Source organism: Lissotriton vulgaris, chromosome 9 (assembly GCF_964263255.1).
Source record: "Lissotriton vulgaris chromosome 9, aLisVul1.2, whole genome shotgun sequence".
Classification (NCBI taxonomy): Eukaryota; Metazoa; Chordata; class Amphibia; order Caudata; family Salamandridae; genus Lissotriton; species Lissotriton vulgaris.
Window position 1 is genome coordinate 942,351,148 of NC_141697.1, and position 26,938 is coordinate 942,378,085.

Below are 26,938 nucleotides of genomic sequence, written 5' to 3' on the forward strand. Positions count from 1 at the left end.
TTGAGGGTGAGGCATTGTGTGTGTTTGTAGTGTGATAGTGTGTTGAGGGTGAGTGAGTATGAGGGTGAGTGAGGGTGAGAGTGAGTGAGAATGAGGGGGAGTTGTTGATGGTGAGTGAGGATGAGTGAGGGTGAGTAATTGTGGGTGAGTGAGGGTGAGAGGCTGAGGGTGAGTGAGGTGTTGAGGGTGAGGTGTTGAGTGCGATTGAGGATGAGTGATAGTGAGGGTGTGTTATGTGTTGATGTTGACTGAGGGTGAGGCATTGATGGTGAGTGAGGGTGAGGTGTTGAGGCTGAGGGTGAAGAGCTGAGGGTGAGTGGGTGAGGCGTTGAGGGTGAGGCATTGAGGATGATAGAGAGTGAGGTTCTGAGGGTGAGGGTGTGAGTGTGGGTGAGGCGTTGAGGCAGAGTGAGGGTGAGGTGTTGAGCGTTATTGTTGATGAGTGAGAGTGAGTGTGAGTGAGGAGTAAAGGCTGAGTTGTTTAGGGTGAGTGAAGTGTTGCTGTTGTGGTAAGTGTTTGTTTATAGTTGTAGTGTGATAGTGTGTTGACGATGAGTGAGGGTGAATGAGGGTGATGTTTTGAGTGTGAGTGAGGGTGAGTGAGGGTGAGTGAGTATGAGAGTGATTTGTTGAGTGTGAGGTGTAGAGGGTGATTGATGATGATTGAGATTGAGGGTGAGTGAGGAGTTAAGGGTGAGGTGTTGAGGGTGAGTGAATTGAGGGTGAGTGAAGTGTTGCTGTGTTGGTAAGTATTTGTTTGTTGTTGTAGTGTGATAGTGTGTTGACGGTGAGTGAGGGTAAATGAGGATGAGGTGTTGAGGGTGAGTGAGTATGAGGGTGAGGTGTTGATGGTGAGTTTTTGAGGGTGAGTGAGGATGAGTGTGGGTGAGGTGTTGAGTGTGAGGAGTTGAGGGTGAGTGAGGCTGAGGTACTGAGGGTGAGTGAGGTATTGAGGGTGAGGTGTTGAGAGTATTGAGGATGAGTGAGAGTGAGGGTGAGTGATGTGTTGATGGTGAGTTGTTGAGGGTGAGGTGTTGAGGGTGAGTGAGGGTGACGTGTTGTAGGTGAGGGTGAGGGGCTGAGGGTGAGTGTTGGTGAGGCGTTGAGGGCGAGTGAGGGGTTAAGGGTGAGGCGTTGAGGGAGAGGTGTTGAGAGCGAGGGTGATTGAGTGTTTGAGGGTGCAGGGTGGAGGGTGAGTGAGGGTGAGGTGTTGATGGTGAGTGAAGATGTTTGAGGCTGATGGGGATGTGTTGAGGGTGAGTGAGGATGAGGTGTTGAGGGAGAGTGAGTGTGAGGTGTTGAGGGTGAGTGAGTGTAATTCAGGGTGGATGATGAGTTGAGGGTGAGTGAGTGTGAGAGAGGGTGTTATTGACAAATGTGAGTGTTTTGCATGTGTGACTAGTTATTGTAAAGTGTGTTAGTATTTGTGTATGTTGTTGTGGTAGAATGATGCTGTTGCGGTGGTGTAGAGTGATGTTGGTGTGTTGATGAGTGTTGTTACTGAGGTGCTTCCTAATGCTGTAGTTGTGAAGTGTTGATGATGAGTTGTGCTGTGTTAGTGTTCAACTATTACCACCACAGCATAACTCATTCCAACAACAGTTGCACTTCTCCCAACAACCTAATTTGTGATGTCCACCAATGGAACACGCATCAATACCACCTTAACATTCGGCCCCCCACAGTAACATTGCTCAACAACACAGCATAACTCAGCACCAGCACAGGCGTCTTTAGCTCAACAGTCTCATTCATACATAATACTGTAGTGCGTGTAAGCTACAAAGTATGTGTAATTTGTATATGTTTTTCTAATGTCAAATGGATTGGCTAAATCTTGTATGTGGGTGTGACTATGTTGTAGAAATGGAGTGTCTTAGTTATAATTTGCCTTTCGAATAGAAAAATTCACCATAGAAGTAGTAAAATTTGTATTACACACTTGTTTATTTTTTATAAAAAAACACAAATATTTATTGTTTAACTTTGTACAAAAAAAAGATATCCTGGCAACATGCAAAATTTACTCAGAACATATTTCATCGTCTTTTTCTTTAAGAATCTTTATGATTTGCCCATTACAAAAGACAACTTCAAAATTTTGTGGCAAAAAATGGACAAGGGCATCTCCGATGTTCTCAACGTCCTCATCTAACATAAACCATTTAATTAAGATCTCGTTTTCGATGGGCATCGATTGCAATTCGTCTGTGTTTGTCACTTTTATTGTGATGATACTTGTTTGCTCAGTAGAGCTTTCAACACCATAAATTAGAATGTCCATCTTTTCCTCTGGTGGGGCTGTTACCTGTTGAGAGAAAAGAAAAGCATTAATTATTTGTAAAATGTGTATACTTTATTTTTTGTGTAAGGCCTATAGTGGTTGAAAGGGACAGAGTTGTTGAAAGGGACACATTGGGTGAAATGGACTGAGTAGGTGAAAGGGTCCCAGTTGTTGATAGAGTTTGAGTGGGTGATAGGTCGAGACTGGGTGATAGGTGGTGGTAATAATTTTTTTGTGTGGTTGTAGTGTTATAGTGTGTTGAGGGTGAGTGAGTGTGAGATGTTGAGGGTGAGTGAGGGTGAGGCGTTGAGGGTGAGTGAGATTGAGGGTGAGTTAGTGTTTGAGGATGAGTGAGAGTGAGGGTAAGTAAGGGGCTGGTGGGGATGTTTTGAGCGTGATTGAAGTGGTGTAGTGGTGCTAAGTTTTGGTGTGGTTGTAGTGTGATAGTGTGTTGAGGGTGATTGAGTATGAGGGTGAGTGAGAGTGAGAGTGAGTGAGAATGAGGGGGAGGTGTTGAGGGTGAGTGAGGATGAGTGAGGGTGAGGAGTTGAGAGTGAGTGAGGGTGAGGGGCTGAGGGTGAGTGAGGTGTTGAGAGTGAGGTGTTGAGTGTGATTGAGGATGAGTGAGAGTGATGTTGAGTGATGTGTTGAGATTGACTGAGGGTGAGCCGTTGAGTGTGAGTGAGAGTGAGGTGTTGAGGCTGAGGGTGAGAAGCTGAGTGTCAGGGTGAGTGTGGCTGAGGCGTTGAGGGTGAGTGAGGGTGAGGTGTTGAGGGTGATTGAGGATGAGTGAGTGTGAGGAGTTAAGGGTGAGTTCTTTAGGGTGAGTGAAGTGTTGTTGTGGTGGTAAGTCTTTTTTTGTAGTTGTAGTGTGATAGTTTGTTGACGGTAAGTGAGGGTAAATGAGGGTGATGTTGTGAGGGTGAGTGAGTATGAGAGTGGTGTTGAGTGTGAGATGTTGAAGGTGATTGATGATGATTGAGATTGATGTTGAGTGAGGAGTTAAGGGTGAGGTGTTGAGGGTGAGTTAAGTGTTGCTGTGGTGGTAAGTATTTGTTTGTTGTTGTAGTGTGATAGTGTGTTGACGGTGAGTGAGGGTGAATGAGCGTGAAGAGTTGAGGGTGAGTGAGTATGAGGGTGAGGTGTTGATGGTGAGTTGTTGAGGGTGAGTGAGTATGAGAGTGGGTGATAAGTCTAGAGTGGGTGATAAGTCTAGATTGGGTGATAGGCCTAGAGTGTGTGAAAGAGCCAGAGTTGTTGAAAGGTTCCGAGTGGGTGAAAGCTCCCGAGTGGGTGAAAGCTCCCGAATGGGCGAAAGGTCCCAAGTGGCTGAAATGTCCAGAGTGGGTAAAATGTCCAGAGTGGCTGGAAGGGGCAGAGTGGGTGAAAGGGCAAGACTGGGTGCAATTCCAAGAGTGGCTGAAAAGAGATAATTGCAAAACTTTGTTTGTTCGTTGTGCTTACCTCCATTTTGCTATGGCGCGTTGTATTCAATATTTTTTGGCAATTGAATTCATGTACAGTGACATGAGTCAGGGTCACATATTTCCCAAGATGTATTTTAAATAGTGACGCTTCTCTCCACAGTGTCACTTTTATATCATCAGTTGCATCTTTTATTGTAATGGATTTGAGTGGTGTATCTTGCCCATTGATAAACACCGTTTTTGCGTCCTCTTCCTACACAAAAAGAAAGCATTCTATTAAATAGTGATTGTAAAAACAGATATTACTAGTGCATTGTCTGAAAGGCTATATAATGTATCATATTTAACGACCCCAATGAACCTCCTTTCTAAAAGATTGAAATGTGTCTTGTAAAAAATGGCCTTGTACATAGTACTTTTTTTTGTAGTATACACCAAAGCACTGGCATCTTATATTTTTTAAAAGTTGTACTTGCTACTATGTGTGAAGAGTGCATAATCAAAAATGTGTCCAGTTAGTTTTTGAAGTTACTAAAGGTGTAATGTGTGTGTAAGTGAACTATGCATTTTTTAAGTAGACATGATGACATGAGTGAGTGTGATGGTGAGGTGTTGAGTGTGAGGAGTTGATGGGGAGTGAGGGTGAGTGAGGATGAGGTGTTACGTGAGGGTGAGGTTGAATGTAAATGAGGGTGGGTGAGGGTGGGAGGGTGAGGGTGAGAGTTTGAAGGTGAGTGAGGGTGAGAAGTTGAGGGTGAGTAACGATGAGCGTGAGTGTGAGTGAGGCTGAGTAAGGCAAGTATGCATATTTTTAGTAGACCTGATGACATGAGTGAGGGTGTGGGTGAGGGTGAGTTATTGAGGGTGAGGTGGTGAGTGAGGGTGGGGTTGAGGGTGAGTGAGGACGATGTGTTACGTGAGGGTGAGTGTGAGTGATGCAGAGTTAGGGGGAGGCGTTGAGGGTGAGTGAGAGTGAGGGAGTGTTGAGGCTGAAAGATTGAATGTGAGAAGTTGAAGGTGAGTAAGGATGAGTGTGAGTGTGGGTGAGTGAGGGTGATTAATTGAGTGAGGGTGAGGTGTTGATGTTGAGGCTGAGGTGTTGAGGTGTTGAGTGAGGGTGACTGAGGAGTTGAGTGAGAAGTGTTGACTTTTTGAGGGGGAGGTGTTGAGGGCGAGTGAGGGTGAGTGAGGGTGATTGAGTGAGAGGTGTTGAGGGTGATTGAGGGTGATTGAGATTAAGGCTGAGTGAGGCATTAAGGGTGAATTGTTGAGTGTGAGGTGTTGTGTGTGAATGAGGGTGAGGTGTTGAGAGTTATTGAGGGTGAGAAGTTGAGGGTGAGTAAGGATGATGGTAAGTGAGGGTGAGTCATTGATGTTGATTGTGAGGCTGAGGTGTTGAGGTGTTGAGTGAGAGTGAGTGAGTATTTGAGGGAGAAGGGTAGAGTTTTAGAGTGGGAGGTGTTGAGGGCTAGTGAGGGTGATTGAGGCTGAGTGAGGAGGAGGTGTTGAGGGTGATCTCGGCTGAGTGAGATTGAGGGTGAGTGAGGCATTAAAATTGAATTGTTGAGGGTGAGGTGTTGAGTGAGAGTGAGAGTTGGGTGTTGAGGGTGAGTGATGTTGACTGAGGGTGAGGCATTGATGTAAAGACAGTATTTGTGTACTTTTGGTAAACCCAAAAAGAACAATTCTACAAAATAGTGGCAGTAAAAAAACATAGTACTAGTGCATTGTATCACTGGTAATATAATGTATTATATTTCACGACCCAAATGAACATACTTTCTACCATAGTGGACCTTTTTTGTAGTAAAAATTGTCATTGTGGAGAGTACTTGAATTTGTAATATACCCCAAAGTACTCACATATTATATATCTCAAAACTATCCCTTTATACATAGTGTGAAAGACTGTGAAAGAGTGTCTAATGCAAGCTTTTTTGATGTTGTCCGTGATGTTACTAAGGGCCCGATGTAGGTAAATCCCATTTTTGTATGTAGGTACCAACATCTGTATTCATTACAGACTACTTACCAAATCTTTAATTACCAAATCGGTAAATAGCGAATAGGTAATGCGCATTAATTCATATGGGTTTTGAAGGACATAGGAATGATTAGGCATTACCGAATCGGTATTTACTGAATCTGTAATTAAAGAATTATGAAGGGTGCAGGTGGTGTCACTTTGACACCCTCCTGCACCGGCAAAAAAGGCACAGGTGCCATGTGGCAAGCATACCTGCTGTAAGGGCAGGTCTGCCTGTCACATGCCATAGGTATTTTATCCTGGATTTGTATTCCATGGTAAAATACCGATTGTGTAAGCCATGTACAGAAGGTACATTGCCTACCTACATTACATTTCAGTTAATTTTATTGAATCTGTAAATCTACCGTTTTGGTTAATAAACAGATTTGCTAAAGTTACCTAAAATGTGCCCCTACATCTCAATAGCCCTTTACCGATGTGAAACGGGCCAAACTCTTTTTTTTTTGGCCGAATGGGATCGCTAAAGGGCTACCTACACCGGGCCCCTAAATGTGTAATTTGTGTGTAAGCCAACTATGCATTTTTGTACTAGACATGATGACATGTTTGTGTTGATACATCTGGCACATATTGTCCCTGAAACAGTCGTCAGACTATTTATACTTGCAATTTCGAAAAACCACAAATACATAAGATATGTCATTTACAATCCTAATAAGTCCAACTCTTCCACTGCAAGACAATTTTTTTTTTTAGTTGACATGATAACATGTTTGTGTTCATACTTACGGCAATTATTGTCCCTGAAACGGTCATCAGGCTTTTTAGACTTGCCCGTTTTATTTCCTTGATGGGAGAAGCCGATGGTGCAGGCGGATGCAAAATGTTGTTTGCTTGTTGGATCAGGCCCTCCTCGATTGTCATTGCGGGAAATTTGGTTACTTTAGTTTGTTTTGTAATTAAAATTGTTTTGTTTTTGAGAATAAAGTTCCGTATCAGTAGTCCACAGTTAATTTTCGTTTGCTCATATAAATTTTCTTGGTAACATGTACATTTAATTGTTCCAGTTTTATCTGCTAAAGCCAAATGGAATAAAATTTTCTGCTCTTGTTTAGCATTTTTGTACGTAGTTTTCCCTGAGCAGCTGATGACATTAACTCTTATTGGTTTCTGGTATGGTTTGTTGTCATCAGTATTAATGTTCATTATTTCTTCAATAGACATCATCTGAAATAGAAAATGTGATATAACATGTTAAATACAAACCCATATTGGTTTATGATCACTGTAATAGCATTCTAAAGTACCATAGTTGTGTAGTTGGTCATTTGTATATATATGATCTAAAATGGATTGGTAGTTAGTTGTGTAACTGTTAATGAGTTGTTGACATTGTAATTTTGTTTCAAAGAATCCAAGTAATTGCTTGCTGTTTGCATTTGTTTGAGATACATCCACATTGAAATCCCCTATAATAATCAATTTGTGCATGGGGTAAAAATCCGTAATATTAGTGATGAAATCAAAAAGAGAAGTGATACTTTTTAGGGGTGGTTTGTATAAAATAATAATAAGGTAATCTGTGTTATTAATCTGTAGAGTAAAATGTAAAATGTCTATCCCTTCAAGTGTCTCATAAATAGGCAATATAAATAAATCTTTTTTGTAGTACATAATCATTCCATGGTTTGTGTTGTATGTATGAAATTTATCAAATATAATGTGATGATATTGTTCTATACTGAAATCATTAGCTGTAGCATTTCTTGTAGTGTTGATCTCAGTTAAGCAAATAATGTCTGCTTGTAATATATTCCTATCCGCTACCATAGATGAAAAATTTTTCTGTACTGATCTTATATTGTGTGCAATGATATTGAAATGTGCACTGTATGTATGTAACTGTGGGATATGTATTTCAAGTGGCATTTCTGTCCTTAATCTGTGCATTTCCTCATTAACTTGTGGATGTACTACAATTTTACGTTCATCAAAATTGTGTACATAGACATTTTGTATTGATTTTGCCCTGCTAATAGCAACATAATGCAAATGATGAATCTTGCTGTTATTAAAGTGTATATAAAGTGGTTCAAGAGTTGCACCTTGTGTGCGATGTATAGTGCGTGCTGATGCTTGGCGTAAAGGAAATTGCTTCCGTATAATGGTAATAAATTTCTTAGTGTATTGGAAATGTCTAGCTATAGCATGTATTGGTGTCCATGTATTTTGTGTTTGTGAATGAAATAAGTGTTTATATTGTTGTCTGGTTGTTTCTCCTATAGTGGGATTGTCAAATAACAACCAAACAATAATAGGTGTATTGTTAATCAATTCTACTAATTGTACAACACCAGTTGCGCCATTTGTTAAACCATCATTGACATCCACATTGCAACTTAAATCATAACGAAGTTGTAAGGCAATGTGTAATGTATGTGAAAGGCCCATTGTTTTCTGTGGATCTTTGGGCAGTTGCTTAAGAATCGTTTTTTTCACACTTTCAGACAAATCAGAACTAACAGTATCGCTTGCTACTGTTATGTAGACAGGATAATCTTTGCAATGTTGTTCTAAAACCTTTTTGTTAATTTCATTAACTTCTAGATTAGTTGACATGATATATGGAATTGTTTCTAATAAAGTCTCATCAGGTTGTATTTCCCTTTGCTTAATTTGTGAAATATCTTCTTCAGTATGCTTGCCTTCTCTCAATCTGTTTAGTAATTCAGCAAATTGTAGATCTTCTTTTTGGCGCATAATTTTTGTTAATTCAAAAATTTTAAAATGTTCTTTCCACAAGTTAGCACTTAAAGGACCATACATTTGTGTCGAATCCTGAAAAATGTATCTGTCAAATACAGGTTTTAATTGGTAAAAGTCACCAATGGCTAAAATAGAAATTCCTCCAAATGGTTCATTAGATGATTTAATTTCTTGAAGCCTGTTATGTATAAAATTCAACATATTGTGGCCTACCATTGAAATTTCATCAATAATAACAACTCTAACATGCATCATTTCCATTTGTAGAGCAGTTCTATGTTCATGAGTCAGTTGTTTATAAGACAAACTTTGCGACACAGGTATTTTGAAAGTGCTATGCAGTGTTTTGCCATTAATATTATGGGCAGCCTTTCCTGTTGGAGCAGTAAGTAAGATATAAACATTATCCGGATTTTCACCGGCCATAGTGTTATAGTAGCGTAGTAAAGTTTGATAAAGTGCAGATATTACAAAACTTTTCCCAACACCAGCCCCTCCAGTGCAAAAAGTATAGCATGGAGTGCTAGTAGTTTTAAACCAATGCAAGTGATGGTAAACAAAGTTAAGTTGTTCTTCCGTTAAGTTTTGCATAAGTTGTTGGTATTTTTCATTGGGTAAAAGAACGTTAGTTGATCTTTGTTCTTCAGTTGTAGTTCTAATTCCTAAATCTAGAGCCAAATCATATCTATTATTATGTTCAGGATTTTGGTCTTCTGTCTGTATATTCACAGTTGGTGATAGAGGAGGTGAAATGACATTTTCATGAGACTGTTCATGAATAATGTTTGTAAGGTCACCATGCTGTTTGTTATAGATTTTTAGTTGTGTGTCAACAAATGTTTTAACTTCCAGATACCTATCATAGTAAGTTTCCTTGTTGATTAGTATTTTTTCTTCTTCCCTCCATGGATAGTGCAACATTAATATTTCTCTATAATACTCTTCCGGTTCATTATTTTTGCTAAATCTGCAAAAGCGTATTATTTTCCCTTGTCTGCGCTTATTTAAAGCATAATCATAATTATGTTTCTGTTGTTTATTTCCGTCACTACATTCTATTTCTAATTCTTCCTCATCTGAGCTGTAAAAGTTTTGTTCTGCAAGTAAATCTTCGCAATCATTTATTTCTTTCCCATGTGTTTTTTTCTTCACATAGTTGAAATTAGCCGCATAGTCTGCTAACGTGCACATCTCTAATGATTGTGGCCGTTTGCAGTACTTAATAATAATATTTTCACATTGAATGTCAGTGGAATTTTCGGGCAAGTTATTAATAGTTTCGATATCACGCATTAAATAAGTTCTTTTCTCTGGACGGCTAGTATTAATAAATACAAATGATCGTGAGCTTTTCCGTAATGGTATTTGAAGAATTAGATATGCTGCTTCTTGAGCACTAATTTCTGTGCAGTTGAGGAATTTGTTCCCTATGTGTTTAAGTTGATCTTTGATATTACTATTGCTTGGTACCTCTTTAGCAGCTTGCGCTAGAAGTTTGCTAATTCCTCTTTGCGATTTACTAATATATGAGATAATATAGACTGCACAAGCATAAGGGTCTAGTATAAACTGCAAGTCTATATTTGCTCGCCAAGCTTCTAAAAGAGTACTATTGTAGTTATTGATGAAGCATTCGGCTGGTGTTCTTTTTAAAAAAATAGTAGTTTTTTGTAAGCTAGTTTGTATAGAAGTAATATATTCTTTATCATCCATTTTAATGAAGTCCAAAAATTCCTCAAAAGAAAGTGTATTAAAAGTAGTATTATTCATAGCTTCATGTATTATTTTCATATTATCTTGCCATTGGTTATTTGTCTCCTCCAGTGTTAATGGCTCTAATATGAGCGTTCTTGACATTGGATATTTGGGATATTGATATTTGCATGTCCGTTGCTGTTTACGTCTGCAATTTTTGGTGTGACCATGCCTTTGTAGATTTATTAACGGTTGTAAAACAGGGTTTTCAGACTTATGACAAGTGATATATTTGTCAATAAAGCTATTGACTTCTTCCACTGGTGAAACACCATACAATGGTGCTTTGTTTACCCAGAGTAATGCATGTATATGTGGAGAACCTCTCTGTTGGAATTCGACTCTGTAAAAGTAGTCTACTATTTCCCCAATTGGATTAGTGCCATTCAGCAAAACACAATTAAAGAATTTCCTAACTTGATAGTCAAACTGTCTTGCACATGTTATTGGATCTTCTTGTATTAATTTACTTTTAGTTTCCCAAGACATGTTTAAGAATTCTTCCTCTGTACATTCCTGTAAGTTTCTAACTCTCAATAGTATATTTATTAAATGGTGCCATTTTGTTTCTGCAGCAGATAATGTCAAAAAGAAAGTGGGAATGCCAAGTTGCCTTATCATAGCAAAAATATCTTTTTTGCAACCTTCCCAATATGGAGGTGAACTGCGTATAGTTTTTAATACTTTGTACCCCTCATTGAACTGTAAAACATTGGCAATATTACATTTAATGTCTTTAGCAGTTATTTTATTCCCATCTGTAAAATGTTTTCTGATGGAAATGTTGATTTTACCATGGATCTGCTTAATATGTAATTTCTTCAGTTTAAAAAAGACATTAGTAATAGATTTAGCGACTCTTCTATCATAACTCCTTAACTCTGCTTGGCAAATAGTACTATAATGTACCGGTATGTGTCTTTCCTTATTGTTAGGTCTTCGTTCACCACAAAAAATAGTAGGGAAAGCCAAAAACTCTGAATCTTTATCCTCATATAAACCTCTTGGCGTGTTATGTTCAGCTGGAGCGAAACTTAACACATTCAGCGAATTACTAGTAATAGTTTCATTTGTTAACATAGTATCCAAATTCCCAGCTTCTATGTTGTCTGAACTATCAGATGAATTGTTTGTTTCAGAAGTCTCATTGTGAGATTCTATTTCTGAAGGTATATACTCCCAGTCAGGGTTAATGGTAACACCATATTCATTAAACATTCGACTATTTTTCGCTAGCCATGTAGCTGCCTTTTTTACAGTATTTGGTCTAATATTCTCATAATGTGTATATGATTTATAGATTAATTTCCTTTTTAATTTCACTGGGATTGTCATGGCGTCATTAATTTGCCTTGGTAAAATTGTAACAGTTGTCATAACATCTGCAGGTACATTAACTACTGCACCTGATAATGATTTTTGAAAACCGCGTGGCAGACTCCGAATTTGTAAGAATGGTATCCTAGGTGAAACTAATCTTTCTTCTAAATCATATAATTCTAATTCAACTGGTACATTTGGGAAGCCCATGCCATTTACAATTGAACATGGTGGTATTTTGTTTTTGCGAATGTAATAATAGCAAGTCTTACAAATAAAAGTTGTTTTCTTGTTACTAATGTTACACTTGTTGAAAATTTCGGATTGGCTAACACTGCGTATATTTAGCAACGTTTGTTTATGCCACAGTTGATTGCAAAGAGTACAAATGTACTCTGGCCCATGCAATATTTCCCGGTGGAATTTGCGAATGATTGTATGGATTTGTTTACCTCGTTTCTGTCTTTGGCCCTGCGTGAAGATGGGTATGTTATTATCAGTAGCACTTAGTTGACTGTTGGTAATGTCTTCTTCAGCTGTATTAATTTTTTTTCTTTGTACAACTGTAGTTGGACATGTACTTGAATCCCTTTTTCTTTTCCGAGACTGATTATTTGTTCCCTGGATAGCTTTACTATTACCTTGTAATTGTGGTAAATGATTGCTATTGCTATTCCCTCCCTTACTTGTATTCTGTAAATGATCAGAAGACATTGATGTTGATGTTATCGTCTGATTAGGAGTACATTCAGTAGTATGTACCCAAATTTTTCTTTCTTGCGGCAGTTGACTATTTTTTTTGTGCACAGTAAGTGCTTTTGTTAAGGATTTTCTTTGAATGACTTTTATATCTATTGGTGTTAATTCAAATTGGACACATTGCTCAGCCTGATGTTTTAAGTTATATGCTAGTTTCATAACATATTGAATTAGCCCTTCAAACGAATTAAATGCAATTGTAACACATGTTCCGTTTGAATGAGGCATGCCTTCATGGTCCCTACTATGTGAATCAAATACAAAGTATGATTGCATATGTTTGAAAATAGCTATTACATAAACATTCATACAAAGTAGAACACCACAGTGCTTCTTAATAGTAACATTTAATGCTGTGCTAATATCTGGGTAGGCTTTATCAAAACGTTTAAGGACATCACCGTAGTAAGCATTCCGTAGCAAAAGTGAATATATCTCTTGATTGTGGTCTATATACCTTGGCAGGTCATCTGGATGCATAAGTGTTTCTTTGTTAATAGAATGCATTTGGAGATATAAAGCGTCCCCACGGTCCATTATATAATGCAGATCATTAGAGTTCCAAGTAGTTACTGGCTTGCATAAATTGTGCAAGACAGCAAAAGCACTATTTGGTAAGCATTGCTTACCTTGTGATTTGCTATTAAATTTGCTATTCCCTTGATGGTAACTTGCTTTTAAGCATTTCTGCATGTTCAAAGTTGTACTGAAATGTTGTTATCAACAAATGTAAATTGAGAAGGTTTGTGAACTAAAAAATTTTTTAGGGGACTGTAAGGTATGAACTTTTAACAATTTTTAAACAAAGTGGCAAAGTAGTATTTACCTTAACTTCTGTTTCTTTTGTTGTTGTTTGAATAATCTGAAAGTTGAAAAAAAACATATTGTTTAGAATATATTTCTCCGAATTTTATCCATAAAAGACACATTAGCATGTAAATAGTCTTTTAAAGACCTGTTAAGAGCTCTAGTGCTGCTGTGAGTGTATGTGCCACTGCTGGCACACAGGCAGGGTGAGATGATAGAGGGAGAGAGAGGGAGTGGGAGGAAAAGGGGGACAGAGAGAGAGTGAGTGAGTGCGTGAAAAGTTAATACTGAGAGACGTTAAAAAATGTGTGTGTGTGTGTTATGTGTTGCATTGAATCAGAGAATGGATGAGGTGTGAGGAAGGTAAAGGGAGTGAGAGGGAGAGTGATAGGAAGTGAGACGGGGATGGAGGGAGGGAGAGAGAGGGAGAGGGAGACAGAGGGATTAACAAAGTTAGAGTGAGAAAGAGGAAGGCAAGAGAGAGGTAGGGGGAGCTAGAGAAGGAGAGAGAGGGTGAGTGTAGGTGAGGGGTTGAGGGTGAATGAGGATGAAATGTTGAGGGTGTGAGTGTGAGGGTGAGGTGTTGATTGTTGTTGAGGTGAGGTGGTGAGGGTTAGGGTGAGGGTGAGTGAGGGGGAGGGGATGAGGGTGAGTGAGGGTGAGGGTGAGGGTGAGTGAGGGTGACGGTTTGATGGTGAGTAATGGTGAGGGTGAGTGAGGATGACATGTTGAGGGTAAGTGAGCATGAGGGTGAGTGAGCATGAGGGTGAGTGAGCATGAGGGTGAGTGAGCATGAGGGTGAGTGAGCATGAGGGTGAGTGAGGATGGTGTGAGTGAGTGTGAGTGAGGGTGAGGGGTTGAGGGTGAGTGAAGGTAGATTAGGCTTAGAGATTGAGGGTGAGTGATGGTGAGAAGCTGAGGGTGAGTAAGGATGAGGCTGAGTGTGGGTGAGTGGGAATGAGGTGTTGTGGGTGAGTGAGGTGTTGAGGGTGAGTGAGGCTGTGGTGTTGAAGTGTTGAGTGAGAGTGAGAGTGAGTGAGGAGTTGAAGGAGAAGTGTTGAGGGTGTGTGTGTGAGGTGTTGAGGGCTAGTGATGCTGAGTTTTATGTTGTTGCTGTCACCCCAAGCCTTAACCACTGACCCTGCCCCCACCGATGCGGTCATTGGACACTAAGTAAACATTACATTTTGGCCCTGAGAGAAAGATTGTGAGTAGGCATGTAATAGAGTGTGTGTGTGAAAGTGTCCTTGTTCGTGGAATGTGTGTATGAAAATTTTGTTGTGGTGTGGCGAAGTGTTGGTGTACCCAGTTACTGTGGAAGTAATGTAGAAAGATAGAGAGGGAGTAAATGGGAGACAAATGGAGAGTTATGTACAAAGACAGAAAGGAAGGGAAAGTTAGGGAAAGGAAGGGAAATGGAGGGAGAGGAAGAGAAAGGGGTTGAGATGCAGGGTGATAGGGAGTGAGACGGAGAGGGAGGGAGAGAGGAGGAAGAAAAAAGTGGGAGTGAGACAGAGGGAGGAACACAGTTAGAGTGAAAGAGAGGAAGATGGGAGAGAGGGAGGGGTAGCTATAGAGAGGGAGAGAGAGCTATAGAGATGTAGGGAGTCCGAAAGAGAAAGAGAGCGCGAAAATTATGTGTATGCCGGGAGGGCTCAGTGCACGAAGCCTTCGGCTGCAGGGTCCTGTGATTAACTTCATGGTCAGTTTAATGTTGTTGCTGTTGCCCCGACCCTTAACAACTAACCCTGCCCCCACCGATGCGGTCCTTGGACACAAAGTAAACGGTACATGTTTCACCTGCTTGAAAGCTTGTGATTAGCCATGTAACAGAGGTTGTTAGCGAAAGTCCCCTTGATAGTGGATTGTGTGTATGAAAAATTTGTTGTGGTGTGGCGAAGTGTTGCGAACGGATTATGACTGTACTATTCCCCCTAATGTTGTAATGTGCCTGTGACTAGTGTAGTAAGTGTATGGGCAAATTTTTTTTGGGTAGGCAGCTAATTCTGGCTTGGAATTGTTGTTGGGGATGGAGAGGGAGTGAGTGTGTGCATGAAGAGTTAATAGTGCGAGACGTCCTGAAAAATGTGTGTGTGTGTCATCGTGTAACTTAGATTACTTCCTATATTGTATTGAATATGAAAATGAAATGAATGCGGTGTGCGTGTAATATTGAAAGTGTACACAGTTAGTGTGCAAGTAATGTAGAAAGATAGAGAGGGAGTACATGGTAGACAAATGGAGAGTTATGTACAAAGACAGAGAGGAAGGGAAAGCTAGGGAAAGGAAGGGAAATGGAGGGAGAGGAAGAGAAAGGGAGTGAGATGCAGGGTGATAGGGAGTGAGACGGAGAGGGAGGGAGAGAGGAGGAAGAAAAAAGTGGGAGTGAGACAGAGGGAGGAACACAGTTAGAGTGAAAGAGAGGAAGATGGGAGAGAGGGAGGGGTAGCTATAGAGAGGGAGAGAGAGCTATAGAGATGTAGGGAGTCCGAAAGAGAAAGAGAGCGCGACAATTATGTGTATGCCGGGAGGGCTCAGTGCCTGAAGCCTTCGGCTGCAGGGTCCTGTGATTAACCTCATGGTCAGTTTAATGTTGTTGCTGTTGCCCCGACCCTTAACAACTAACCCTGCCCCCACCGATGCGGTCCTTGGACACAAAGTAAACGGTAAATTTTTCACCTGCTTGAAAGCTTGTGATTAGCCATGTAACAGAGGTTGTTAGCGAAAGTCCCCTTGATAGTGGATTGTGTGTATGAAAAATTTGTTGTGGTGTGGCGAAGTGTTGCGAACGGATTATGACTGTACTATTCCCCCTAATGTTGTAATGTGCCTGTGACTAGTGTAGTAAGTGTATGGGCAAATTTTTTTTGGGTAGGCAGCTAATTCTGGCTTGGAATTGTTGTTGGGGATGGAGAGGGAGTGAGTGTGTGCGTGAAGAGTTAATAGTGCGAGACGTCCTGAAAAATGTGTGTGTGTGTCATCGTGTAACTTAGATTACTTCCTATATTGTATTGAATATGAAAATGAAATGAATGCGGTGTGCGTGTAATATTGAAAGTGTACACAGTTAGTGTGCAAGTAATGTAGAAAGATAGAGAGGGAGTAAATGGTAGACAAATGGAGAGTTATGTACAAAGACAGAGAGGAAGGGAAAGTTAGGGAAAGGAAGGGAAATGGAGGGAGAGGAAGAGAAAGGGAGTGAGATGCAGGGTGATAGGGACGGAGAAGGAGAGGGAGGGAGAGAGGAGGAAGAAAAAAAGGGGGAGTGAGACAGAGGGAGGACCACAGTTAGAGTGAAACAGAGGAAGATAGGAGAGAGGGAGGGGGAGCTATAGAGAGGGAGAGAGAGCTATAGAGATGTAGGGAGACCGAAAGAGAAAGAGAGCGAGAAAGTTATGTGTATGCCGGGAGGGCTCAGTGCACGAAGCCTTAGGCTGCAGGGTCCTGTGATTAAGCTCATGGTCATTTTAATATTGTTGCTGTCGCCCCGATCCTTGACAACTAACATTGGCCCCACCAATGGGGTCCTTGTACACAAAGTAAACAGTACATTTTTAACCAGCTTGAAAGATTGTGAGTAGCCATGTAATAGAGGGGGTGGGCGAAAGTCCCCTTGATAGTGGATTGAGTGTATGAAAACTTTGTTGTGGTGTGGCGAAGTGTTGAGAACGGATTCTGACTGTGCTATTCGCCCTAATGTTCCAATGTGCCTGTGAATAGTGTAGTAAGTGTAAGGTGCATTATTTTTTGGGGTAGGCAGCTAATCCTGGCTAATATGTTATTGGATGTGTGCTTGTGAAAATGTAATACTAGTAGTTGTACGAGTGGCTGTTTCTGTGTGTCAGCTTGTAACTTGGATTACTAACTGTGCAAGTAAAGCAACGAATGAATGCATTGTGCGTAAATCTTGTAAAGTGTTGCCTGTTTACGTGCAAATTAATGTTCAATTAGAAGTTTTGACTGAAAGTTTGGTGCTGTAGTGGCGAAGTGCTATGATGTTACATTGCGTAGGAGTTGCACGTGTTGTATAAGGGTGGCAGTCAGTGTTTTGCCTAATGTGACAGGCTGTGTGTGATTAGTGTAAGATGCAGTGTTTTGCCTAATGTGACAGGGTGTGTGTGATTAGTGTGCTATAGAGAGGTAGGGAGACGAAGAGAGAAAGAGAGCGACAAATTATGTCTATGCCGGGAGGGCTCAGTGCACGAAGCCTTCGGCTGCAGGGTACTGTGAATAACATCATGGACAGTTTTATGTTGTTGCTGTCGCCCCGAGCCTTAACCACTCACCCTGCCCCCACCGATGCGGTCATTGGACACTAAGTAAACATTACATTTTGCCCCTGAGAGAAAGATTGTGAGTAGGCATGTAATAGAGTGTGTGTGTGAAAGTGTCCTTGTTCGTGGAATGTGTGTATGAAAATTTAGTTGTGGTGTGGCAAAGTGTTGGTGTAACCAGTTAATGTGCAGAAAGGGAGTGAGATGCAGGGTGATAGGGAGTGAGACGGAGAGGGAGTGAGAGAGTATGAAGAAAAAAGTGGGAGTGAGACAGAGGGAGGAACACAGTTAGAGTGAAAGAGAGGAAGATGGGAGAGAGGGAGGGGTAGCTATAGAGGGGGAGAGAGAGATATAGAGATGTAGGGAGTCCGAAAGAGAAAGAGAGGGCGAAAATTATGTGTATGCCGGGAGGGCTCAGTGCACGAAGCCTTCGGCTGCAGGGTCCTGTGATTAACCTCATGGTCAGTTTAATGTTGTTGCTGTTGCCCCGACCCTTAACAACTAACCCTGCCCCCAGCGATGCGGTCCTTGGACACAAAGTAAACGGTACATTTTTCACCTGCTTGAAAGCTTGTGATTAGCCATGTAACAGAGGTTGTTAGCGAAAGTCCCCTTGATAGTGGATTGTGTGTATGAAAAATTTGTTGTGGTGTGGCGAAGTGTTGCGAACGGATTATGACTGTACTATTCCCCCTAATGTTGTAATGTGCCTGTGACTAGTGTAGTAAGTGTATGGGCAAATTTTTTTTGGGTAGGCAGCTAATTCTGGCTTGGAATTGTTGTTGGGGATGGAGAGGGAGTGAGTGTGTGCGTGAAGAGTTAATAGTGCGAGACGTCCTGAAAAATGTGTGTGTGTGTCATCGTGTAACTTAGATTACTTCCTATATTGTATTGAATATGAAAATGAAATGAATGCGGTGTGCGTGTAATATTGAAAGTGTACACAGTTAGTGTGCAAGTAATGTAGAAAGATAGAGAGGGAGTAAATGGTAGACAAATGGAGAGTTATGTACAAAGACAGAGAGGAAGGGAAAGTTAGGGAAAGGAAGGGAAATGGAGGGAGAGGAAGAGAAAGGGAGTGAGATGCAGGGTGATAGGGACGGAGACGGAGAGGGAGGGAGAGAGGAGGAAGAAAAAAGGGGGAGTGAGACAGAGGGAGGAACACAGTTAGAGTGAAACAGAGGAAGACAGGAGAGAGGGAGGGGGAGCTATAGAGAGGGAGAGAGAGCTATAGAGATGTAGGGAGACCGAAAGAGAAAGAGAGCGATAAAATTATGTGTATGCCGGGAGGGCTCAGCGCACGAAGCCTTAGGCTGCAGGGTCCTGTGATTAAGCTCATGGTCAGTTTAATATTGTTGCTGTCGCCCCGATCCTTGACAACTATAGAGAGTGAGGGAGACGAAGAGAGAAAGAGAGCGACAAAATTATGTGTATGCCGGGAGGGCTCAGTGCACGAACACTTCGCCTCCAGGGTACTGTGAATAACCTCATGGTCAGTTTTATGTTGTTGCTGTCGACCCGACCCTTAACCACTGACCCTGCCCCCACGTCGGAGTGTTAGGAACGGAAGTAAAATTTGTGTAGAAGAGTGAACAGTTGGCTGTACTTACATGATATATGTTGGTGCGCAGTTTCTTTCCCCCTATCAAGGAAATGTTGAAAGCGTACCAATAACCTACAAGAGATAACAAAAAATAAACAATATGTATGTGTTGTTTTAAAGCAAGGTATGACCTGTTTTAGAAATGACGTAGTCTTTTGCTAAGTATTACCATAGAAAATGAAGATTTGCAAACACACATGTCGCAGAATAATTTAACACAGGTGCAATGTTGATATAGTAACAGTTCTAATAAACGCAACTAAAAATATCAATACTGTCCCTTAGATGTCTAGAAATAACACTTGCATGCACTTACGTTCTAAGATTGAATGCCGTAATATTTCAGTGGCTGTTGGTCGATAGCAGCAAGTTCAGCGCCGTTCTGTAAGTCGAAGTTCTGTCCTCGCTGGTAAAAAGAGAGTATGACTTAAAGTGACCCGTCCCTCTGCTTAAATAGGGGGTAACGATGCAAGAATCTTTTTTTTCTTTTTGTGTTTAAGAAAGGATCAAAGCTTTTAGTCCTTCCCTTGCCCCAAGGAAAAGTCACACTAGCTGATGTGCGCGACTTGGAAGTGTGAATGTTTGAATGTGTATGCAGATGGAGTTTCGACATAGGCGCGCCAGTAGACTTCACTGGGCAACTCCCTTAAGGCCATATAAGAATTTGCTCGGAACTCACATAGCAAAGGGCCTTTTTTGTTTTTATTTTCGTTAGTGTAATTGGACTTCAACTGTCTGCTCGAAGTTACACTTAAAAATGGCATATATAAAGCATCAAAAGTATACAAAGTTTCACTTAAAAACATACAACTCTTGTAATATAGTGGCTCGAAGTTGTGCCGTTTAGGTTTAGTATGAAAATACTGAAAATTGCCGCGGATGCGTCCATTAATGTGTGTGTGGCAACGTTAAAAAAAAAGTGGGTGAATGAGAAAGATGGTGGATAATTTTGTTTGGCAAAAAATAAATGGAAAGACAGGTGTGGTGCTGAACGGGTCAAAGGGCGGATGCAATATTTGCCATAAAAGTTGTGTTTTCCGTTTCAGTATGAAAATAGTGAACATTGCTGCGTAAGTGGCCCTTACATGTGTCTGTGTGTATTTTTAAATACTATGGGAATTTTGGCTGTGTGTGTACGTGTTGTAAATACAGAATTTCGCTGCGGGTGCGTCCCTTAATGTAAGTCTTGTAATATACAGGCTCAAAGTTGTGGCGTTTATGTTTAGTATGAAAAGACAGGACATTGCTGCAGATGCCTCCATTAATGTGTGAGTGTCACCATAGAAATACAGTGTGAGAATGAAAAAGATGTCCGATGATTTTGTTTGCCAATAGATTAATGTAGCGATAGGTGTGGCGAAATGTTCGGAGCTGATTTATTTGCCATCAAAGTTGTGTTGTTATTTGTTGTATAAAAATAGTGAGCATTGCTAAGGATGCGGCCCTTGAATGTGTTTGTGGGTAATTTTTAATGCTAGGAATTATGTTGGTGTGTGTGTACAGCATGGTATGTAAACTATAGTACTTTTGTTAACGTTTCCAGACACCATTTTATCCTTTAATGTAAATCAACTTGAACTGTCTACTCAAAGGTACACTTAAAAATGGCATGAGGGGTTGAGGGTGAGGATGAGTGAGGGTGAGGCTGAGGTCTTGAGTGTAACTGGAAGTAAGAGTGAGGGTGAGTGAGGGGTTGAATGTTACTGAGGGTGAGGTATTGAGGGTGAGTGAGGGGAAGGGTGATTGAGGTATTGAGAGTTACTGAGGGTGAGGTGTGTAGGGTGAAGTGTTGAGAGTGTGGGTGAGGGGTTGAGGGTGAGGGAGGGTGAGTGAGGGTGAATGGTTGAGGGTGAGGGGTTGAGGTGAGGAATTGAGGCTGATGTTTTGAGGGTGAATGAGTGTGAGATGTTGATGGTGAGTGAAGGTGAGATGTTGGGTGAGGCGTTGAGGGTGAGTGACTATAGAATCTTTCTACCTTACTGTCATTCGACTTGAACTGTCTGCGCCAAGTTAGCCTTAAAAATAGCATGAGACGTTGAGGGTGAGGGCAAGTGAGGGTGAGACTGAGTTGTTGAGTAAGGTTGAGGGGTTGAGGGTGGGTGAGGGTAGGTGAGTGTTGAGGGTGAGGGTGAGGGTAGGTGAGGGTTGAGGGTGAGGGTGATTGGTTGAGGTTGAGTGGTTGAGGGTGAGTGGTTGAGGGTGAGTGGTTGAGGGTGAGTTGTTGAGGGTGAGTGGTTGAGGGTGAGTGGTTGAGGGTGAGTGGTTGAGGGTGAGTGGTTGAGGGTGAGTGGTTGAGGGTGAGTGGTTGAGGGTGAGTGGTTGAGGGTGAGTGGTTGAGGGTGAGTGGTTGAGGGTGAGTGGTTGAGGGTGAGTGGTTGAGGGTGAGTGGTTGAGGGTGAGTGGTTGAGGGTGAGTGGTTGAGGGTGAGTGGTTGAGGGTGACTGTTTGAGGGTGATTGGTTGAGGGTGAGTGGTTGAGGGTGAGTGGTTGAGGGTGAGTGGTTGAGGGTGAGTGGTTGAGGGTGAGTGGTTGAGGGTGAGTGGTTGAGGGTGAGTGGTTGAGGGTGAGTGGTTGAGGGTGAGTGGTTGAGGGTGAGTGGTTGAGGGTGAGTGGTTGAGGGTGAGTGGTTGAGGGTGAGTGGTTGAGGGTGAGTGGTTGAGGGTGAGTGGTTGAGGGTGAGTGGTTGAGGGTGAGTGGTTGAGGGTGAGTGGTTGAGGGTGAGTGGTTGAGGGTGAGTGGTTGAGGGTGAGTGGTTGAGGGTGAGTGGTTGAGGGTGAGTGGTTGAGGGTGAGTGGTTGAGGGTGAGTGGTTGAGGGTGAGTGGTTGAGGGTGAGTGGTTGAGGGTGACTGGTTGAGGGTGAGTGGTTGAGGGTGAGTGGTTGAGGGTGAGTGGTTGAGGGTGACTGGTTGAGGGTGACTGGTTGAGGGTGAGTGGTTGAGGGTGAGTGGTTGAGGGTGAGTGGTTGAGGGTGAGTGGTTGAGGGTGAGTGGTTGAGGGTGAGTGGTTGAGGGTGAGTGGTTGAGGGTGAGTGGTTGAGGGTGATTGGTTGAGGGTGAGTGGTTGAGGGTGAGTGGTTGAGGGTGAGTGGTTGAGGGTGAGTGGTTGAGGGTGAGGGGTTGAGGGTGAGGGGTTGAGGGTGAGGGGTTGAGGGTGAGGTGTTGAGGGTGATGGCGGGTGAGGGCAAGGCTGAGGTGTTGAGTGAAGGTGAGGGGTTGAGGGTGGGTGAGGGGTTGAGGGTGAGGGAGGGTGAGTGAGGGTGAGGGAGGGTGAGTGAGGGTGAATGGTTGAGGGTGAGTGGTTGAGGGTGAGTGGTTGATGTGTGTGTGGTACCGTTAAAATAGAGTGGGGGATTTAGAAGATGGTACATATTTTTCTTATGGCAATAAATAAATCTAGAGACAGGTGTGGCGAAATGTTTTGAGCTGATGTACTTGCCATTAAAGTTGGGTTTTTTTTTTGTTATAGCATGCCTACATTAATGTGTGTGTGGGAACGTTAAAATACAGTGGTGATTATCCCAAAAATGCAAAATTGCAAATGTTTCAGTGAGGCAACATAGAAAATCTTTAGTCAGTAAGTTACCCTTAAAAATAGCATGAGGGGTTGATGGTGAGGGCGACTGGGTGCGGGTGAGTGGGTGAGGGTGAGTTGCTTAGGGTGAGTTGTTGAGGGTGAGTTGTTGAGGGTGAATGTTTGAGGGTGAATGTTTGAAGGTGACTGGTTGAGGGTGAGTGGTTGAGGGTGAGTGGTTGAGGGTGAGTGGTTGAAGGTGAGTGGTTGAAGGTGAGTGGTTGAGGGTGAGTGGTTGAGGGTGAGTGATTGAGGGTGAGTGGTTGAGGGTGAGGGGTTGAGGTGAGGAATTGAGGCTGATGTTTTGAGGGTGAGTGAGGGTGAGATGTTGATGGTGATTCAAGGTGAGATGTTGGGTGAGGCGTTGAGGGTGAGTGACTACAGAATTTTTCTACCTTACTGTCATTCGACTTGAACTGTCAGACCAAGTTACCCTTAAAAATAGCATGAGACGTTGAGGGTGAGGGGGAGTGAGGGCGATGCTGAGGTGTTGAGTGAGGGTGAGGGGTTGAGGGTGGGTGAGGGTAGATGAGTGTTGAGGGTGAGGGTAGGTGAGGGTTGAGGGTGAGGGTGATTGGTTGAGGGTGAGTGGTTGAGGGTGAGTGGTTGAGGGTGAGTTGTTGAGGGTGAGTGGTTGAGGGTGAGTGGTTGAGGGTGAGTGGAGGAGTTTTGATAAAAATCAATAAAGTTTACAGACGCCAATTTAAACCTTAATGTAATTTGACTGTAACTGTCTGATCCAAGTTACGCTTTACAAATGGCATAAGGAGTTGAGGGAGAGGGTGAATGTCAGTGAGGGTGAGGTTGAACTGTTGAGTGTGAGTGAGGATAAAAGTGAGGGTGAGTGAGGCGTTCAGTGTTAGTGTGGGTGAGATATTGAATGCGAGTGAGGGTAAGGGTGATTGAGTCATTGAGAGTTAGTGAGGGTGAGGGGTTGAATGTGAGTGATGGTGAGGTGTTGTGGGTGAGTGAGGGTGAGGGTGAGTGAGGGTGAGTGGGAGGGGTTGAGGGTGAGTGAGGTGTTGAGGGTGAAGTGTTGATGATGTAGGTGAGAGGTTGAGGGTGATGGAGGGTGGGTGAGGGGGAGGGGTGCAAGGTGAGGGGTTGCGGGTGAGGGTTGGGGGTGAGGGGTTGAGGGTGAGGTGTGGGGGAGGGGTGCAAGGTGAGTGGTTGCGGGTGAGGGTTGGGGGTGAGGGGTTAAGGGTGAGGTGTTGAGGGTGAGTGAGGGTGAGATGTTGATGGACAGTGGTTGAGGGTGACTTGTTAAGGGTGAGTGGTTGAGGGTGAGTGGTTGAGGGTGAGTGGTAAGGGTGAGTGGTTGAGGGTGAGTGTTTGAGGAGGAGTGTTTGAGGGGGAGTGTTTGAGGGTGACTGTTTGAGGGTGAGTGGTTGAGGGTGAGTGGTTGAGGGTGAGTGGTTGAGGGTGAATGGTTGAGGGTGAATGGTTGAGGGTGAGTGGTTGATGTGTGTGTGGTACCGTTAAAATAGAGTGGGGTATTTAGAAGATGGTACATATTTTTCTTATGCCAATAAATAAATCTAGAGACAGGTGTGGCGAAATGTTTTGAGCTGATGTACTTGCCATTAAAGTTGGGGTTTTTTTTTTGTTATAGCATGCCTACATTAATGTGTGTGTGGGAACGTTAAAATACAGTGGTGATTATCAAAAAAATGCAAAATCGCAAATGGTTCAGTGAGGCAACATAGAAAATCTTTAGTCTGTAAGTTACCCTTAAAAATAACATGAGGGGTTGATGGTGAGGGCGACTGGGTGCGGGTGAGTGGGTGAGGGTGAGTTGCTTAGGGTGAGTTGTTGAGGGTGAATGTTTGAGGGTGACTGTTTGAGGGTGAGTGGTTGAGGGTGAGTGGTTGAGGGTGAGTGGTTGAGGGTGAGTGGTTGAGGGTGAGTGGTTGAAGGTGAGTGGTTGAAGGTGAGTGGTTGAGGGTGAGTGGTTGAGGGTGAGTGATTGAGGGTGAGTGGTTGAGGGTGAGGGGTTGAGGGTGAGGGCGAGTGAGGGCAAGGCTGAGGTGTTGAGTGATGGTGAGGGGTTGAGGGTGGGTGAGGGGTTGTGGGTGAGGGAGGGTGAGTGAGGGTGAGGGAGGGTGAGTGAGGGTGAATGCTTGAGGGTGAGGGGTTGAGGTGAGGAATTGAGGCTGATGTTTTCAGGGTGAGTGAGGGTGAGATGTTGATGGTGAGTCAAGGTGAGATGTTGGGTGAGGCGTTGAGGGTGAGTGACTATAGAATTTTTCTACCTTACTGTCATTCGACTGGAACGTGGGTGAGGGAGGGTGAGGGAGGGTGAGTGAGGGTGAATGCTTGAGGGTGAGGGGTTGAGGTGAGGAATTGAGGCTGATGTTTTCAGGGTGAGTGAGGGTGAGATGTTGATGGTGAGTCAAGGTGAGATGTTGGGTGAGGCGTTCAGGGTGAGTGACTATAGAATTTTTCTACCTTACTGTCATTCGACTGGAACTGTCAGCGCCAAGTTACCCTTAAAAATAGCATGAGACGTTGAGGGTTAGGGCGAGTGAGGGCGAGGCTGAGGTGTTGAGTGAGGATGAGGGGTTGCGGGTGGGTGAGGGTAGGTGAGTGTTGAGGGTGAGGGTGAGGGTAGGTGAGAGTTGAGGGTGAGGGTGATTGGTTGAGGGTGAGTGGTTGAGGGTGAGTGGTTGAGGGTGAGTTGTTGAGGGTGAGTGGTTGGGGGTGAGTGGTTGAGGGTGAGTGGTTGAGGGTGAGTGGTTGAGGGTGAGTGGTTGAGGGTGAGTGGTTGAGGGTGAGTGGTTGAGGGTGAGTGGTTGAGGGTGAGTGGTTGAGGGTGAGTGGTTGAGGGTGAGCGGTTGAGGGTGAGCGGTTGATGGTGAGCGGTTAAGAGTAAGTGGGTGAGGGTGAGTGGGTGAGGGTGAGTGTGAGTGGGTGAGGGTGAGTGGGTGAGGGTGAGTGTGAGTGGGTGAGGGTGAGTGGGTGAGGGTGAGTGGGTGAGGGTGAGTGGGTGAGGGTGAGGGTGAGTGGGTGAGGGTGAGTGGTTGTGGGTGAGTGGTTGATGTGTGTGTGGGAACGGTAAAATAGAGTGGGGGATTTAGAAGCTGGTACATATTTTTTTCATGCAATAAATCTTGAGACAGGTGTGGCGAAATGTTTTGAGCTGATGTATTTGCCATCAAACTTTTGTTTTTTATTGTGATAGCATGCCTACATTAATGTGTGTGTGTTAACGTTAAAATACAGTGGTGATTATCCAAAAGAAGGCAAAATCAGGAATGTTTGAGTGAGTCAACATCGAAAATCTTTAGTCTGTAAAAGTGCCATAGTCAACAAAGTAGGAATCGAGGTTGGCTGCAAGTTACCCTTAAGAAAATAGAAAGAGAGGTTGGTGGTGAGTAAGAGTGGCGAAATGTTAAAATACAGTGGTAGATTGTATTTAAAGTATAAGAGTTATGATGTTAAAAAAAAAACGTTTCCAGACGCCATTTTCTTCCTTACTGTAATTCGTCTTGAAATGTGTGCTGCAAGTGACCCTTAACAAAATAGCAAGAGAGGTTGGCTGAAAGTTACCATTAACTAAATAGAAAAACAAAAACGGGTGAGTGAGAGTGAGTCTGCTGCGGATGCGTCCCTTAATGTGTGTGTATCAGAAATATGGTGGTTATCCAAACGAAGGCAACATCGTAATTTTCCCACTGAAGGCAACATTGAAAATATGTAGTCTGTACAAGAGTCGAAGTAGAATAGGCCGATGTTACATACTACGTTGTCCCACAAAATTGTGAAATACTAGGCCTGGTTATGTAAACTAAATAAGTTTTGATAAAACAAATAACGTTTCTAATGTTCGTATTTACGTTCAGTGGGATTGTTTAAGTTTAGTGAAAAAAATTAACGTTTCTACTTGATTTTGGGGTGGGGGGGATGTCTGTTGTTGTTCTCGAGCTAACACCCGTCTTGCAGTCCTTCCCTTGCCCCAAGGAAAAGTCACACTAGCTGATGTGCGCGAATTAGAAGTGTGAATGTTTGAATGTGTATGCAAATGGAGTTTCGAAATTGGCGCGCCAGTAGACTTCCCTGGCCAACTCACTTAAGCGCACATAAGAGTTAGCTCGGAACTGACAAAGTAAAATTATTTTTTAGTCGTCTGTTTTATTTCACGTTTCTGTCATTGAAGTTCAACTTTTTTTGCTCGAAGTAACCCTTAAAAAGTGGAATATCTAAAGCTTGTAAAGTATACAAAGTTTCATTTAGAAACATAGAACGCTTGTAATATACAGGGTGAAAGATGTGCCGAAGTTGTGGCGTTTATGTTTAGTATGCAAATACTGAACAGGGCTGTGGAGACGTCCAGTCGGCGAATGAGAAAGATGTGTCTGTGGGTATTTGTAAATGCTAGGATA

At 42.7% G+C, this 26,938-nt stretch overlaps 2 protein-coding genes across 3 annotated transcripts in view; one reads left to right on the forward strand and one right to left on the reverse strand.

Moving 5' to 3' along the window:
- Positions 1-26,938, forward strand: part of UBA7 (ubiquitin like modifier activating enzyme 7) — a 1,262,833-nt gene that overhangs the window by 1,051,928 nt on the left and 183,967 nt on the right. The window lies entirely within an intron of this gene.
- On the reverse strand, positions 1,500-20,899 carry LOC147692582 (uncharacterized). The gene is made up of 5 exons (XM_086938793.1): positions 18,993-20,899; positions 13,128-13,163; positions 6,491-6,928; positions 3,749-3,964; positions 1,500-2,308 (listed from the first exon to the last, which is right to left on the reverse strand). The coding sequence occupies exons 3-5, from the start codon at positions 6,926-6,928 to the stop codon at positions 2,024-2,026; spliced, it is 939 nt and encodes a 312-aa protein (XP_086794919.1). The 5' UTR covers positions 13,128-13,163; positions 18,993-20,899; the 3' UTR covers positions 1,500-2,023.

What these genes read in the sequence shown, in the direction of transcription:
- LOC147692582 (XM_086938793.1), bottom strand. Translation starts at nt 6,928, where the DNA reads ATGATGTCTATTGAAGAAATAATGAACATTAATACTGATGACAACAAA. An exon ending in TTTCAGGGACAATAATTGCC is followed by an intron (nt 3,965 to 6,490) that starts GTAAGTATGAAC and finishes CTTTTTGTGTAG; the next exon opens with GAAGAGGACGCAAAAACGGT. An exon ending in CGCGCCATAGCAAAATGGAG is followed by an intron (nt 2,309 to 3,748) that starts GTAAGCACAACG and finishes TTCTCTCAACAG; the next exon opens with GTAACAGCCCCACCAGAGGA.